Consider the following 16,657-nt stretch of genomic DNA (forward strand, 5'->3'; position numbering starts at 1 on the left):
TGTTGCCGCCTCTATCGTTGTATTTTGTCGGATCCGGACCGTCCAAGTCGACCGAATGAAGCATTGATTTCAGTTGTTCTTCCTCAATGCTCTCATTCAAAGCCAACAAACTTTTTGTTTTCATAATAAATAGGGGGGATAAGCTAATTGTACCTTCTGCTTTGCTTTTAAAATTTTATTAAACGTATTCTCTGTAGATCTGCAGTGACCACTCATCCAGCACTGATGCCTTTTTTGTGAACTGAACAAGATATTCTTGTCCACTGTCAAAATAAAGAAGTTATTTTGCTCTCAGACTTGAAAATAAATAAATAAATAGATAATGTACAAAACTTGAGTTATTTGATCTTTCAAAATTTTGATTTTATTTCTAAATTTTACCATTTTATCTAAGTCGGTCAACGATACTTTGATTTTAAAATTTAAGCTTATTATTTGTTTTAATAAATTTATTGTTGCGAGAATTATAGGAAGGAAGCTAACTAATTCTATAAAATGAAACGATATTTTTAAAATTTAAGTATAAAGTGTTGTTGGCTACTTCAAATCAAACAAAATAAAACATTGGATAGTAAAATTAAAATTTTAAAAAATTGAGTAGTCAAATTAAAATGATTCTTAATTTATATAAATTTTATACATTTGGAAACCCAAAAACTAAAATAAAAAATTAGCATGAGAAAATAACGCCTTTGGCATTCCCGCACTGGATCATGGCTATTTCCCAACCCTAAAATAGCTCGAAGATCAAAAGATCCCTTATGTTATCCATTTTGGCCACAATCATCTCCAAAATGTTCACATCTCAAAGTAAATCTCCACCATTTGGTGTCTACATAGCTACGGTTTATTTATGGTTATATAAACAAAAGCCTATTTATTTAATAGTTCAATAAAAACATTGGAAAACGATAACACATTGAAATGGAAAAGAACACCAAAAAAAGACCCAAATATTCTCTAAAATTTTCACCCTAAAATGTCTAAAAGTTAAAATTTAATTTGTTGAATGTGCGTTTTATGATAATTAAAAATATTGTACATTAGAAATTATAAAATTTGAGCACCAAAATAATGTTGCTCACCGTAATATTTCACGCACAAAGTTCATTTGAATGGTCAAACATCAAAAACTAAATAGGGTGCGGCAATAAATTCCCCTATTAACACGGAGAATCAAGTGCACATACGACGTAGACCAGGCCTTCCACGTCATCCATGGGCCGAAAAGACATCACAACATTCCTCGCCCGACTGTCTACTAGACCCGGTCCAGGGAATCAATTATTCCGCCGACACCCTCATAAACCCTCATAACGAGGAATCCGAAGCGGTGGGACCCGCTCAAAGTAGCCGTTAAAGCTCTCATCAGAGGAGCAAAAACGGGAGCGCTCAAACTCTCCGTGGATTCACACCAACAACACCACACATGCACCAGAAACTAGCCGTTAGCTTCAAAACTAAAACAAAACACACACACACACACATACACACATACACACTCACATCTCCCTCTCACAATCACCATTCTCATCTTCTCCATTCCCATTCTCCTCTCCCCACCCTCTCAACAAAACCAACTTCTTTATTTCGTGTCCATTTGATCCAAAAAAGATCCAAAAATGAGACCCATCTCCTCTTCTGATCACCTTGTTGCTGTTCTCTTCGTGGTTCTCGTTGCTTGCACCAGTATCAGAGCTTGGGATGGGATCATCATCGCCGAAGCCGACTACCAAGGCCTGCAGGCCCTGAAGCACTCGCTGGAGGACCCCTCGGGGTTTCTGCGCAGCTGGAACGGCACCGGCCTCGGCGCGTGCTCCGGCGCCTGGGCCGGGATCAAATGCGTGAAGGGGAAGGTCATCGCCATCCAACTCCCCTGGCGCGGCTTCGGCGGCCACATCACGGAGAAAATCGGCCAGCTCACGGCGCTGCGCAAGCTCAGCCTCCACGACAACGCCATCGGCGGCCAAATCCCCGAGTCGATCGGATTCCTCGCCGAGCTCAGAGGGCTCTACCTCTTCAACAACCAGCTCTCGGGCGTGGTCCCGCCGTCGATCGGTAACTGCGTCTCGCTCATGGCCGTCGATCTTAGCAATAACTTGCTCGTAGGGAACGTCGCTACCTCGATCGCGAACTCGACTAGGCTCTATAGGCTAAATCTTAGCTACAATAACCTCTCCGGAGAAATACCCAGCACTATTCTTCGGTCTTTTTCGCTTACTTTTCTATCTCTGCAGCATAATAATCTCTCTGGTTCAATTCCTGATACTTGGGGCTCAATGCAAGCCACTGATCAAGTGTATCAGATGCAAACGATTAATCTCGACGATAATTTGCTAACTGGAAACATACCCACCTCAATTAGTAGGCTAAAAATGTTGAAAGAGCTATCAATTAGTAGAAACCAGCTTAATGGAAGCATCCCTGAAGAAATTGGGCTTCTTCCTAATCTTCAAAGATTAGATTTTTCGGATAACTCCATAGGAGGAAAGCTTCCGATTTCTCTATGCAATTTGTCGTCGTTAGTGTCGCTAAACCTTGAGAGAAACCAAATTGAGAGCCAAATCCCTGATTGCATTGACGGGCTCAAGAACCTTTCAATCCTTTCTCTAAAAAAGAACCAACTTTTCGGAGAAATCCCCGCGACTCTCGGGAATGTCTCTACTCTTTCGCAGTTGGACTTGTCGGAGAACCAGTTCAGTGGGCAAATTCCTCCCTCTTTGGATAATCTCACCAATTTGGTGCTCTTCAATGTGTCCTATAACAATCTATCCGGTCCCGTCCCTCTTCGCCTTGCTCAGAAGTTCAATTCTAGCTCTTTCGCCGGAAATATTCAGCTTTGCGGGTACAATAGTTCAGTTATCTGTCCATCTCCTTCTCCTTCGACCATTCCTTCTCGACCCAGTCACCGGAAATTGAACACGAAGGATATAATTCTTATCATTGCTGGAGCAATCCTAGCAATTCTACTTCTACTTTGTTGTGTTCTGCTATGCTGTTTGGTTAGGAAGAGGACTAGGCTTAGCCAGAAGAGCAAAGCCGCAGGCATCGCGGGGGCCGTCGGGAGGGGCGAGAAGCCCGGAGCCGCCCACGGGCCCGAAGTGGAGTCGGGCGGGGAGGCCGGAGGGAAGTTGGTCCATTTCGACGGGCCGTTGGCGTTTACGGCGGACGATCTATTGTGCGCCACCGCGGAGATCATGGGGAAAAGCACTTATGGGACTGTGTACAAAGCAACACTTGAGGATGGAAACCAAGTTGCAGTGAAGAGGCTCAGAGAGAAGATCACCAAAGGCCAAAAGGAGTTTGAGGCAGAGGTTAATGCGCTCGGAAAGATCCGGCACCCGAATTTGTTGGCTCTTCGGGCATATTACTTGGGCCCGAAAGGGGAGAAGCTTCTTGTGTTTGATTTCATGCCCAAGGGGAGCCTTGCATCTTTTCTTCATGGTGAGCTCAATGCAAATTTAAATTTGTTTCTTTTGAGTATGTTTCATGTTCTAAAGTGCATTTTATTTGAATTTTAATGATCACGAGGAATAACCGACTTATCGAAAAGATTTATGCTCTAAAAAGTTATGATTCTTGTCCTTGATGCAGCTCGCGGACCGGACACGCCCATCGATTGGTCTACGAGGATGAACATAGCCAAGGGCGTAACTCGCGGTCTATGCTACCTCCACGGCGAGGTAAGCATGATCCACGGCAACTTGACGAGTGGCAACATCCTGCTCGACGAGGACACGAGCCCCAAGATCGCGGACTTCGGCCTCCCGCGCTTGATCACCGCCTCTGCCACCTCGAATGTGATCGCGACAGCTGGTGCCCTCGGCTACCGCGCCCCCGAGCTCTCGAAACTGAAGAAGGCCAACACGAAGACCGACGTCTACAGCCTCGGAGTGATCATCCTCGAACTCCTGACCGGCAAGTCACCGGGGGACTCGATGAACGGCCTGGATTTGCCGCAGTGGGTGGCTTCGATCGTGAAGGAGGAGTGGACCAATGAGGTTTTCGACCTCGAGCTTATGAAGGAAGCCGAAGGTTCGAAGGGAGATGAGCTGCTTAACACTTTGAAGTTGGCTCTACATTGTGTTGATCCGTCGCCAGTGGCGCGGCCTGAGGCAAAACAGGTGCTGCAGCAGCTAGAGGAGATCAAGCCGGATTCGGGGGGCGGCGCAGGCCCTAGCGAAGAAGGTGGTGGCTCTGCTGTCGCGGAATTCGCAAGCAGTGTTTAGGTTACATAAGTGAAAGTTTTTAGGTGAAGAGTACTAAGAATTCTTTCATTCATTAGAATTTTGATTACTAGGTGCATTTGTTTCATTTTTTATATCTGTGCATATATATATATGTCATTAAGTAACTTGTGGAAGTACCTTGGTGTGTTAGAGGTTTCAGTTTGTTGTTCTCTTTATGACAAATTGGTAAAGCTGTATTGAGATAGTAATATAGCACATAAATGGAACTACGGCAACATATATAGGTTCTTTGATGGAATCAGATTTCCTATTTTTATGATGATAATTTCACAGTTTAGTTCACAACGTCCGAAAACAGACACTTGTTTCTTTTTAAACATTACGTTTAAATCTACACTAAATGAGAACTTCAGCATATGATCAGCAGGATTTTTCGGAGTACAATTTTTGGCCAATTTGGAGATTTATGATTTCCGCTGCACATCCTATAAAGGCAAGACATAGAGTTAGCTACAGAGTATATTGATTTTCACACCGAGCCCTAACTCGAGATTAATTCTGGTGAAAGTAGTGATGCAGTACTATTACGTTCGGACCGTATCATGCTTCAATATTTCTTTTGAGAACATATCATGCTTCAATTCTTCACTGAGAAAAGTTGGCTGTTACTGATGCTGATGCAGCATATACTTACAATGAGGATTTTGATGACAGGATTTTCTGCACTTTATCTTCTGTGAATTTAAGTTTTCTGTGAATATACTTCTGAAATTCGCTTATTATGTTAAAAGTTGGATTGCTGCTTGCAAAGTACTTGTTCTTGATCATTCCGTTTGGCTGAAATAGAAAGAACTCTGGAGATCCAGGATTCTGCAGATCACTGCACACTGACCTGCCTTTCAAATTCTTGTTTTTCTTTCTGGAAAGTTAAATTAACACACATATATATATATATATTTTCCCTGAATCATAATGCATGGCTATAAGCTGTTAAATTATTATTATTATTATTTTTTGTTTTAATAGGGATAGAAACCCAATTTCAATTTGAGAATAAAATACGCATAGCTCTGAGTTTGCTATGTCCGAAACAAACTGGAGTGACAGAATCCTTTGGCAAAGGTGTAATCTTCAGATCTTGAAACTTTGAAGCATAAAATTTTGCACAAGTTACCTCAGTTCTCAACTCTACTCACCCTTTTTTACCTTTTCCTTTTCCCCCTCTCTGCATTTCTGTGTAACTTAGTTCATTTCCCTAGTAAATTGTTTGGCTTGGCTTGCTTTATCTTTCTTAAACAAACAAACATTTTGAAAAGGGGCAATATTATGGCATCTGCTAAAAATGTGTATCTGGCTTGTGGCCTTCTCATGGAATAAAAATCATTGTCATAAACTCATAATCTCATGAGGTGTGTATACAAATTTTTAGCATGATTAGAATATCTTTTGTCACACCTTTAGTGTTGAAACTTTTGCAGAGACCATGTTGTGTATCAATGTGGATTTTTGTATAAAGGTTTATATCATTATGAGTTAGCAAATCATTATGAACTTCACCTTTGAGCTAAAAACCTAGCCACCCTCTTTTTTTATTGTGAAACAAATCATTACAAAAACTTATAATTTAATTAACCATGTCTCAAATCCAATCCTGCAGTGATCACTTGGTAGACTAAGAGGAATCTATATGATAATCATTCTAAAATATAAAATTAACACACTTTTGGCTATTGGATATGCATTTCTTTTTAAGTGGTGAAGAATAAATTTGCCTTGAACACTATGAGGCTTCCTCTTTAACTTTTTTTCTTTTTTCGAGAAAAAAAATAGCATGCTATATACCCACTTTATTCAATAGGTAAATGAACTCGTCTATATAGTTGAGGCAACGAGGCCTTGAAAAGAAAAAAAATAGATTTTAGATAGTGTGACCGCGTCTACCAACATAATTCAATCCACAACCTCCTCGAATATCAAATAGCACTTGTTGGGGTTCTTACTTTTATTTCTGAAAATCACATTGTTTCATTTTAACCAAACAGACTACCAAATAGCGACAAGGGATGTCATCGCTATCCTCCTTCTATATTGGTCTCTGTTCTTATACCTCCTATCCCACCTCACAGCTCTTTTACGTCTTCTATTTTTCGTGTATCTTGCAAATCACTAGTGAAGCAAAAAAAAAAAAAAAAAAAAAAAAAAAAAAAAAAAAAAAAAACAAAATCTTAAAATACATATACTTGCTGAATGGATGATCTACTATCTCCATGTCATCCCCACATTGTATGCGTAATGGTTGTATCACCGACCGTTTTTTTTTTTTCTTTGTAAATTATTAGTTGTGGGTGTTCTAAGTACCAGCCAGGCAAAAATTTTGACTTTTATGAAAATTCTCAACTTCCAATTCCACGGTGTATTGCTATCTCGCGCCCCCCTCTTCTATAAGCATTCATAGGTTGATTTGATCGTGAACCTTCGGTCAGCATCCATTCGACATCGTCCGGTTTATATACTTGAATTCCTTCACTCTTTCCTCCTCCTGATGGAATCTGGTTTCAAATGCTCTAATAATTGTGTTCCAACTCCAACCCCTATTGGACCAGTTATCCTTTACTCTTAAATATCAAACTTTTAAAAGATCAATCATTTAAATGGAATGAGAAGCTACAACATTTCAACTAAAGATTTAAGAAATAAGCTATACATTAACTAGTTGTTCAATGGTCATGTGAGATGTGTAATATTTAGTTGAACCATCCAATTAAGCATGTGTCATCTTAGTTTAACTCTCAAGTAGGATATTCCAACAATAGACAAAAAAAAACTTCAATAAGAAATATTAAATAGTGACCTAATTAATTACATTCTCCCCAGAACTATTGGCTCCTCTGGTGAAACATCTGAAATATTTAATATAAAAAATAAATAATGTGGGACCATTGTACAACTTGTAATTCCCATGATCATTGTATTACCTGCAAGCATGAATTGTTCAACTAATATCATTGGTGGTGGATTCAAGGCTTATTAGACAAGCTATTATTCTCACCACCTCCTCCTAACCCTACCAACACCTTTGTGATACATTTTTTAATTTCTCCCCCCTGGTTTGGTTGTGTGAACTAATACTATTTGCAACTAACACTAATCTATTTGCGAAAAATGTATAGAAAAACAATCTTCTTGGCCAAAAAAAAAGAGAGGAAACTTTCTATTATTTTGTCCTGATTAAGCCTATAATTAAACTATAAGCATGTACAAATGCTGTATTAGATGACTTCAATTATGTCTGAGTAGGGTAGGGAACAGCACTTTTTTTTTTTTTGGACTGCTTGGGGCAGTGCATTTATTAGCAAAAGCTCAAGCTAATGATGGAAATTAAGGGGTGGCCCAGTAGTGTCTGCCACTGTGTTATCGATAGCACAAAGAATTTAATTTAGTTAAGGAGAAAATTAACATAGTATATGTAATTGGCAAAACAGATATATTGAATATAATCATATTATATTATAGTATATACATCAGACTATGATCAATTTAATCTGAAATATCAATGTCCGACAGAGAATCTCAATTTGACATTTTTTTAGCAGTTTTTTTTTTTTTTTTTAAATCACTTAGCAATTAAAGCTTCTGGCATGTCGGTAAGTTTGGGGTCTGTAAAACTCAAAAGCAGAATCTCTAACTTGAAGATTAAAGTTAATCTTCCTACTCGAAATACTTTTTATATTATAGAAAAGACTTTCTCAAGGCTTTAGGGCTTTTCAAACTAGTAGTTGAATAAATAGAGCTTCTCCAAAAGCATAATCAGTGCTAGTTAAACAGTTACCTAACAACTTATGATGGAGACATCCAAAATGCTTCCAAATTTAATAAATGTTTTTCTCCACCTAAACTAAGCCTTTTCCTACCAAGCAAATCTCCTTTTTTTCCTATTACAACTTACTCTCCTACCATAATATTTGATGGTGGCCACTTACTTGCTAAGCATTGACTTTTAATTTGGATCCTCACAGCTTAATTACTTGAACCAAACGAAACATCTTCGAAAAGAATGAGAAGGAGAGTTGTTTGTGTCTTTGTTATGCTCATGTCATATGGAAGTGCTTTTCTCTCTGTTTGGTGGTTATGGTATGGTAGGTAACTAAACTGGCTTTTCGATAAGCACCTTGTTCACAATAGCCAAAAAAGTATACCCCACTTGCATGTTATTTTGCTAGGAAGAATATTCTCATTTAGAGAGACAACATATGGGAAAAAAACATAAAATTTAGTTTAGGATTAACATATGCAAGCTATGGATTTATATATGTCAACTTTAATTTGTTTATCAACTGTTTATGTTAATTACTCTTCGCATATGTGCTGCATGAAGTTCGAACCCTGATACTCTTGCATAGTTGTGGTATAACATCCTTTACGACTAGACTTTTGCTATTATGTATCTCGAAAATAAAAGATAACATCATCATGAATATTGTGTCGATCAAAGGGCACTAATCTTTATGGTTGTTCTAATGTGAACTCATGGATTAATCATTTTAGATTAAAGGAAGCATTATCTCAATCAACAAGAATTAAAGGCCAAATTAATATGATTGAATAAAAAGTTGATTGACAATTGGAATTAAGCATTTAAATTACTCAAAGAATATAACAAACTCTCTATCATGTCAATTTACCTCACCTCTATATTTCTTTCTCTAGAAGCTAATTAATGGCCAAATTAGAAGGTGAGGAAATAAAGCTTCAAATGGGGACTTTAAAGCCCCCATAAATGCACCTTTCTATCTAGTGATGGAATTGTCAAATAGTGTTTACTACGCAAAAGGTTGCACCCAAAACCAACAACTTAAACAAAAAAAGAATAAACAAACCAAATCTTTATTAGCATGAAAAAGATGTGGACTTGTATATTAGAGGCCCTTGACCTCTATCCTTGAAAAAGGTCAAAAGAGAAAGTATATATCCCTTTCCATGTTGTAATGGGTCCAAAAGCTTTGAAAGGCTCATGCAAAAGAAAAGAAAAACTATTAATTAAGGCATAAAACATGTTTGTACAATAGCTGTTGAGGAGACCCATTGAAATGATCTATGAAAAGCAAAGAGTTATAATTATGTGCTCCCCATAGGAGTTCATATCCATGAGAAACCTTATGGGACAAGCATTGTTGAAAACCCTAGCAAAGAGTCTAGTTAGTGGGTGCAACAACTTCTTTTGTGTTCAACAATGTGGCCATGTTGGCTTTAACCCTTTTTTACAGCAACTAACATATAAGAACAAAGCTCAAATTCTTTCACTATGTATCAAAACCTAATCTTGCCAACCACAAAACAACCCACTTAGACCCCTCTTAACTTTGTCCCCTTTGTGACCTATATATAAGAACCCTCTCTCTCTCTCTCTCTCTATCAATTGCACTTCCACCTCATAACTAATTATTATTATTAAACAACACATTCCTTAGATAGTTAAGGACGAACTTAGTTAAGCATTGATGGCGAATCAATCAAACATTCTCACGACATCTTGGCTCCTGCATTTCCTCCTAGGCCTTTCACTTCTCTTCGCTCGCACTGGCGCCGATGTTCACTACCACAACTTCGTCGTACGCGCTCCGTAGCTGAGCATTTCTTCTTTGTTTTAATCAATTACCTTCGTATATATCTTCGGTAGATTACATCTTTCTTTTTTGTTTTTTATATCATTACGAACTAATGGATTCGCATTAGGTCCAAGAAACGCCGGTGAAGAGGCTGTGCAAGACACACAAGGTCATCACGGTGAACGGGCAACTCCCTGGTCCGACCATCGAAGTTCGGGAGGGCGACACTCTCGAGATCGACGTCGTGAATCGCGCCAGATACAATGTCACCATCCACTGGTACACTACATACACATATATATACATTATACATGCGTAGAATCTCCTGTGCATGCATGCATGGCTTTACGTACGTGCAACTATATGTAAACATTTTTGTGTATAATGTGATCACCACAAATATGATTGTGTTCTCCAGGCATGGAGTGAGGCAATGGAGGACGGCGTGGGCCGACGGGCCGGAGTTCGTGACGCAGTGTCCGATCAGGCCGGGGGGGAGCTACAAGTACCGGTTTACGATCGAGGGACAGGTGGGCACGCTGTGGTGGCACGCGCACAGCTCGTGGCTCAGGGCCACTGTTTATGGAGCCCTCATCATCCACCCTAAGGAGAACTCTTCCTATCCATTCACCAACCCACAAAGAGAAGTTCCTATCCTTCTTGGTATGTTTATATCTTCCTTTCTGAAAAATTATTCTAAAACTGTATTAATTATAACAAATGCATCTACTAAATAATATGATATTAGAGTCAGTCCTAAAATCTACAAAAACTTCTGAGTCTCTCTCTCTCTCTCTTAACACATGAACGCATACAAAGCAACACACATGATGAATGGACAAGCCATCAAATTTTTCTAGTTAAAAAAGGTCATCAAATTCTACCAGGATCTTTCACCTACAGTTAAAAGCTATAGGAAAATTTATCAATAAATAATTAAGCAACTTGGGAACCCGACCAAAAAGACACTTATTAGTTACTAGGTCGTAACAAGTCAAGTTTGCTATTGGAATAATGTTTTCAATAAGTTAATGGAATAAACAGGGACCTATATGATGTAACGCTTGCATAGAAGATTGTGGGGGTAAACATGCGGGATAAAATGAAAAAAACATGTATTTCTTCACGTGTATATGAAAATACAATTTAACAATTACTACCTACTAATTGATTAAAAACTAGTAGGTTACGAAAATGTATTATCTACAAATTAAGTAGTTGAAGTGTCCACAAATTACACTTTCTTTTTTAATACAAGCTTTTAAAAGTCACAGAGCAGATTAATAAATTACTTCCCATTATTACACTTCTATGGAAAGCTATACCAAAATAAGTAAAAGCACTGGAAACAAAAGTTGCGCTAACAGCTGCAGCAATATTTAAGATTGATTTGTAAATTCAAGGGTTACTGCTGTTACTTTTATCAAACCACAAAGAAAATTATTGCTACTATTTACAAAATCGGAGAGTGGCGATGACGACAATGGTGGCTATGAGCAGGAGAGTGGTGGAATGCCAATCCGATCAAGGTCGTGCGAGCGGCGACACGAACCGGAGCGGCTCCGAACATCTCCGATGCCCTCACTATCAATGGACAGCCCGGCGATTTCTTCAACTGCTCCAGCGAAGGTTCTCATCTCCACTTCCATCATCCCAACTGTGGAAAGCAAGAATAGAAGTTCTTAAAGGCTCAATTACACTTTCGATTATCAAATTACAATGACTAAATATTGACATATCGATAATGTGAAAGTATTGTGACGTTTTGACCGTTGTCACGTTACCGATCACAATTATGTAACATCACTTTTTTATTAGTGATACATCAATTTTAGTCAATTAAATTAGATTTTACGACTTGATTGCAACAATTTTAAAAAATTAAGAAAGAACCACAAATCCAGTAAAGTGTAGTTGAGCCTATTTTAGAAAGAAAGGTAGATATGTTGACAAAAAGAATCCTGCAGACACAACCACAATTCCAGTAAAGGCCGGTGAGACGAACCTCCTGCGGTTCATCAACGCGGCCCTAAACACCGAGATGTTCGTTGCGATTGCCAACCACAAGATGACGGTCGTCGGTGTTGATGCCTCCTACACGAAGCCCTTTACCACCTCCGTCCTCCTCCTGGGGCCGGGCCAGACCACCGACGTCCTCGTCACCACGGACCAGCCAGCTGCAAGTTACTACATAGCGGCCCGCGCCTATGCTAGTACTCAGGGCGCCCCCTTTGACAACACCACCACCACCGCCATCCTCGAATATGACTGCGGCTGCTCTTCACCACCCGGACAAGCCGCTCAGCCATTTCTCCCTACCCTCCCGGCCTATAACGATACTGGTGCTGTCACTGCCTTTACTACCGGCCTTAGAAGCTTATCAGCTGTGAAAATCCCTGAGCCTGTTGACGAGAACCTCTTCTTCACCGTTGGCCTTGGCCTGTTCGATTGCCCAAAAGGGAAAAGATGTGGTGGACCAAATGGGACTCGTTTCGGGGCCAGCATGAACAATATCTCCTTCGTCTTGCCATCCAGCTTTTCACTCCTCCAAGCACACCAGCAAGGTATTTCAGGCGTGTTCACCACCGACTTCCCAGCCGTCCCACCGGTGCAGTTCGATTACACCGCAAAAAACATCAGCCGTGCTCTGTGGCAGCCTATCGCAGCGACAAAGTTGTATAAGTTGAAGTTTGGGTCCGTGGTTCAGGTGGTATTGCAAGGAACTAACATCTTTGGTGCGGAGCATCATCCCATCCACATCCATGGCTACGATTTCTATATTCTGGCAGAGGGCTTTGGGAACTTCAATGCTAAGAAGGACACAGCCAAGTTCAACCTTGTGGACCCGCCGAGAAGGAACACAGTTGGGGTGCCGGTCAATGGCTGGGCCGTGATCCGGTTCGTTGCAAACAACCCCGGGGTCTGGCTCGTGCACTGCCATTTGGAAGTGCATATCACCTGGGGTTTAGCCATGGCCTTCCTGGTGGAGAATGGACTTGGAGAGTTGCAGTCTCTGGAGCCGCCTCCGGCTGACCTTCCCGTGTGCTGATTGATACATCAGAAGAAAAGATAGATTATAGTAAATTTAAGTCACAGATTGAGTCAATTATTGCTCATTTGCATTTTGATTATTTTTCACATCAGAGGTTTTAGAGAGGATATTGGATTTGTCATATCTTTCATTTATTAGTGTTGTCTACATTCAGTTCATCAATGAAATTGGTTGTATTGTTCAAAATCATTGTCCTTTTACTATATTTTCTGCTCAGGTGGTTCGGAAAACAGAGGAACTGAACGAGAGTAAATGCATAAAAAATGGCGGACCAGGATTAACAGATTGAAAAACAGGAGATAAAAAAAAATAATAATAAAATAAAAATAAAAATAAAAATACAAATAGAAAGATGAGAGTAATCAAAAGAAGATTGAGTACGGTACACTATGGTAAGCTGCAGAATTACCTACAGATGATTCAGCAGGATCAACAGGTAGACATTTTCTTCTGAAACAATACCAAGTAATAAGCACATAAAACTTTGAAAAGAACAGCCTGAGAATAATGAGCTACCTAGAAAGATCTCCAGTTGGAACTGATGTAGATCCACTTAAGCTTGACTCACATTGCAAGTATCGTGGCTTCTTAGATCACATTGTAAATAGAACCCATAATCTTATTTCTTTGTTATCAGTCCATTAACCCGACAATCTGCTAAGGCAAAAGCTTTTGCTCTTCAAATAGTTTAAAAGAGACAAACAGAAGAATTGATGAAACATTTCCCTTTACTAATTAATAACATAAACATAACCACCTTGATATCACAATAATACCAAATGATGGGAAAACCACCTTTTCAGAACATATATTCAACCGGTCTATACAAGTGAAACAATGCCAAAACAGAACTCCAAGCAATGTGGAATACGATGATCAAGCAACAAACTTGAGGCAGCGGGTATCGTTATGTATAACCTGGCATTTGCAAGAACAAAACCGCATTCCACACCTCACACACGTGTAGTTGGCGGCATCACCACATACTGTGCAGAAATGGCGGCGAGACCGCGTGCTCGGTGGACCAACAGCCGCCCTCAAATAGGTTGGGACATGGGGAGGCAGGGACTCTAGATTCGCCTGTTTAGAATCATAAGCAAATTACAAGTATAGTTTAAAAGAGGGGGCCTAGTTGGCACAGCCGAAGTTAGAACTGTTTAAGAAGCAACACCAGCCTTTTGTTTTAAACATTCCCAAAGAACTTGTATTATACTAGATGCAGAAGCTTCAAATAAGAGTGTAAGCTTTTGGGACCTAGAAACGCATTTCAGCTTTCTACCGGAACGTTTACTGCAAACTTGTTATTTGAAAGATACTATGTGTTGCTTCTCAAGAAGAGAAGCTGCTCCAAATGCAGAGTAGCTCAAGCTGAAATATTTTCAACCAACACTTTGTCGGTATGTTTACCTCTTGTAACACTTCCATGAATGTTCTGGGTGCCTTCTTTGCATTCTCCAGTGCTTTTGCCTGCCGGGTCTTGCGTTTCATGTTTTTTGACTGCTTTTTTTGGATGTACACTACAAAGATAACAAATCTCGGCATAAGGGAAGAGACAAAGAGCAAAGTTGGATTCTTAAGAGAAAAATAAAATTTAAAAAAAAAGAAGAGGAGTAACATCCAAACAATTTTATAAGAAAGCAAATGAGAAAATAAACACTGAAAAGAGATGGAATCATACCTTGGTCTTCATCATCAAGAGAATCATAGTCGTCATCGTTGGTCTCTACATTATCTGCTCCAGCATTGTCATTCTCCAACGCCTCAAGCCGAGCTAGCGCTGCCTTTTGTACAGAAAAAGAAAAGTATAAAAAGAAAGTTAGAAACCACAGAAGGCTTCAAAATAAGCAAGTGGGACAATTTCAGATGCTTGGAACATGATCCACAAGAGAAAAACTGCAAGAAAAGATTGAACTTGGTACTTCAATAAACAGGGACACAATATTCTCTCTAAGCATGCAAAAGTGCAATTGAGAAATTAAGAAATAAGTATTTAATTAATCTCAGAGTAGCTACACAAAATTGAGTCACCTCAAAAGTTCTTTTTAAAATTTTACAAGCTGAAAAGAACGAATTTGGCTAAACAACTAATAGGGAAAATTGCCTACATATATGAGCAGAGTAGTGAATTTGAGCACTTGTCCTCCACAGTTCACGTGATCAGAGATACTATACGTCGCTCTAAACTCTACAACTTCGCAAATTTATCCTTTTTCATTAGTTCATGTTAACAACCCAAAAACCTCAATCCTCCGAAAAAAAAAAAAAAGAGAAAAATCCTTAAAGACATCTTTTTTTCAAGAGCATAATGGTCCCAACGGTGAAAAAATTAGCACTCAACCAACGATAATAAACTAGAAGAGACAAATTTGCAAATTTTTGAAATTTAAAGAGAAACGTTTGAAAAAGGGAAACTGTACTGGACAAATCCGCAACTTCGAACTTCGCAGGGATACAGATGCATTTGCATCAAACAATTTAAACACCAAACAAGGAAAAGGGAATTTGATGAGGGGGAATGGGGTTGGGACCTGGGTGCGATTATCGGTGCTGGCGAGTGCCACGGCCATCTTCGTCGCCATCTTCCTCGTCCGGGTCGAGGTCCGGCGAAACGGCCCCGTGTTCTCCTCGTCCATGGCGGCGAAGAATCCGATGGAAAGCTGTCGCAATCTAGGGTTTGGTCGAGGGATACGGGGCGAAAGGAGCTCGATCGGGGGATTTTTCGAAACCCTAGGTCGATCGCTTTGGAAGGAGAAGGGGCGGGAGCGGGGTAGAGCTTATCAGAGCGGAGTGTGAGCGTGAGATCGAATTGAAGCGGGTTTGGATCGGGTCGGATCGACGCGCTTAATTTATTTATTAATTTATAAAAAATTTTATTTATATTAAAATTTAAATCATATTACACGAAGACTCATTTATAGCTCAAATTTGAATTTAATTATTATTAAACTTATTGTGTCAATTACGTAGGATCATTCGTTTGATAAATAAATTAATTTTTTAATAATTTATCTCCTTTAGTTAATGAATCGGATTCGGGTCAATGTCTCTGTTGCTATTTGATCCATCGACCCAAATTTCCTTCCCGACTTAGTCTCTTCTTCCCCCAAAATGCCCCTCCTGTTTCAAACTGCGCCGTACCAGTCCCTGTCACCAATAGGGCTGGCAAGACGAGCGAGCCGGCTCGCGTTCGACTCGTGTTCGGCTCGATATTCGCGCTCGCTCGAGCTCGACTCGAAATTAAATGAGCCGAGCTTGAACAAAATAACATGCTCGAAATTCATTTTCAAGCCGAGCTTGAGTATTACTCGCTCGTTCGAATTAAGCTCGAAAAGCTCGAAAAGCTCGAATATATATATATATATATATATATATATATATATATATATATATATAGTGCGACTAGGATGCTTATGGAAGCACGGAGGGCTCATTACTTTCACTTTGTTTTTGATGTTCGGACTTTCGAATCGACGATCGCTCCGTTAGACTTGATTTAAAGTATTTGAAGTATCTAGAAAATAAATTTTGCGATTTTTCGATATCATTTGCCTTAGTGATCGAAGTGGCTCAAAATCAACGGCTGAAAATAAAAATCTTACAAAATATGATGATATGACATTAAAATTTTAGATCAAAGTTATTGATCTTGTTTTATATGGTATAAAGAATATTCTATCAAAATTCATGTGATTTAGATATTTCTACACCGTTAAACTTGCAACTGGCTCACCACGGCCATTAAAATTATTGATTTTGAACCCCTTCGATCACTAGTAATGATATCGAAAAATCACAAAATTTTTTCTAGG

General features: G+C 39.5%; 3 protein-coding genes and 1 long non-coding RNA gene across 5 annotated transcripts; 2 read left to right on the forward strand and 2 right to left on the reverse strand.

The window, feature by feature from the left end:
* LOC109719191 (probably inactive leucine-rich repeat receptor-like protein kinase IMK2) lies at positions 648–4,438 on the forward strand. The gene is made up of 2 exons (XM_020245736.1): positions 648–3,444; positions 3,595–4,438. Exons 1-2 carry the CDS (start codon positions 1,623–1,625, stop codon positions 4,227–4,229), a joined length of 2,457 nt encoding a protein of 818 aa, XP_020101325.1. The 5' UTR covers positions 648–1,622; the 3' UTR covers positions 4,230–4,438.
* LOC109719372 (laccase-3-like) lies at positions 9,593–12,982 on the forward strand. Its single transcript, XM_020246001.1, has 5 exons — positions 9,593–9,799; positions 9,924–10,075; positions 10,215–10,459; positions 11,297–11,425; positions 11,764–12,982. The coding sequence occupies exons 1-5, from the start codon at positions 9,689–9,691 to the stop codon at positions 12,843–12,845; spliced, it is 1,719 nt and encodes a 572-aa protein (XP_020101590.1). The 5' UTR covers positions 9,593–9,688; the 3' UTR covers positions 12,846–12,982.
* LOC109719374 lies at positions 10,983–11,944 on the reverse strand. The gene is made up of 2 exons (XR_002218668.1): positions 11,802–11,944; positions 10,983–11,453 (listed from the first exon to the last, which is right to left on the reverse strand). It is a non-coding gene; the product is annotated as an uncharacterized LOC109719374 (long non-coding RNA).
* LOC109719373 (SWR1 complex subunit 6) lies at positions 12,704–15,648 on the reverse strand. Of its 2 annotated transcripts, XR_002218667.1 has the most exons (6): positions 15,377–15,648; positions 14,527–14,629; positions 14,256–14,365; positions 13,767–13,928; positions 13,258–13,417; positions 12,704–12,841 (listed from the first exon to the last, which is right to left on the reverse strand). XR_002218667.1 is itself a non-coding variant. In XM_020246002.1 (4 exons), the coding sequence occupies exons 1-4, from the start codon at positions 15,479–15,481 to the stop codon at positions 13,725–13,727; spliced, it is 522 nt and encodes a 173-aa protein (XP_020101591.1). In that variant the 5' UTR covers positions 15,482–15,646; the 3' UTR covers positions 13,559–13,724. The 2 variants fall into 2 exon arrangements, 1 of the variants encoding a protein (XP_020101591.1); XM_020246002.1 differs by lacking the exons at positions 12,704–12,841; positions 13,258–13,417 and having other exon boundaries at positions 13,559–13,928; positions 15,377–15,646.

The sequence above is a fragment of the Ananas comosus genome, linkage group 13 (assembly GCF_001540865.1).
Source record: "Ananas comosus cultivar F153 linkage group 13, ASM154086v1, whole genome shotgun sequence".
NCBI lineage: Eukaryota > Viridiplantae > Streptophyta > Magnoliopsida > Poales > Bromeliaceae > Ananas > Ananas comosus.

Excerpts from the sequence above, each read along its gene's own strand:
- LOC109719373 (XM_020246002.1), bottom strand. The coding sequence starts at position 15,481 with ATGGACGAGGAGAACACGGGGCCGTTTCGCCGGACCTCGACCCGGACG. Across the intron at positions 14,630-15,376 it reads GCACCGATAATCGCACCCAG|GCAGCGCTAGCTCGGCTTGA; the intron begins GTCCCAACCCCA and ends TCTGTACAAAAG. Across the intron at positions 13,929-14,255 it reads TCATGGAAGTGTTACAAGAG|GCGAATCTAGAGTCCCTGCC; the intron begins GTAAACATACCG and ends GATTCTAAACAG.
- LOC109719191 (XM_020245736.1), top strand. The coding sequence starts at position 1,623 with ATGAGACCCATCTCCTCTTCTGATCACCTTGTTGCTGTTCTCTTCGTG. Across the intron at positions 3,445-3,594 it reads CCTTGCATCTTTTCTTCATG|CTCGCGGACCGGACACGCCC; the intron begins GTGAGCTCAATG and ends TCCTTGATGCAG.
- LOC109719372 (XM_020246001.1), top strand. The coding sequence starts at position 9,689 with ATGGCGAATCAATCAAACATTCTCACGACATCTTGGCTCCTGCATTTC. Across the intron at positions 9,800-9,923 it reads TTCACTACCACAACTTCGTC|GTCCAAGAAACGCCGGTGAA; the intron begins GTACGCGCTCCG and ends GATTCGCATTAG. Across the intron at positions 11,426-11,763 it reads CTTCAACTGCTCCAGCGAAG|ACACAACCACAATTCCAGTA; the intron begins GTTCTCATCTCC and ends AGAATCCTGCAG.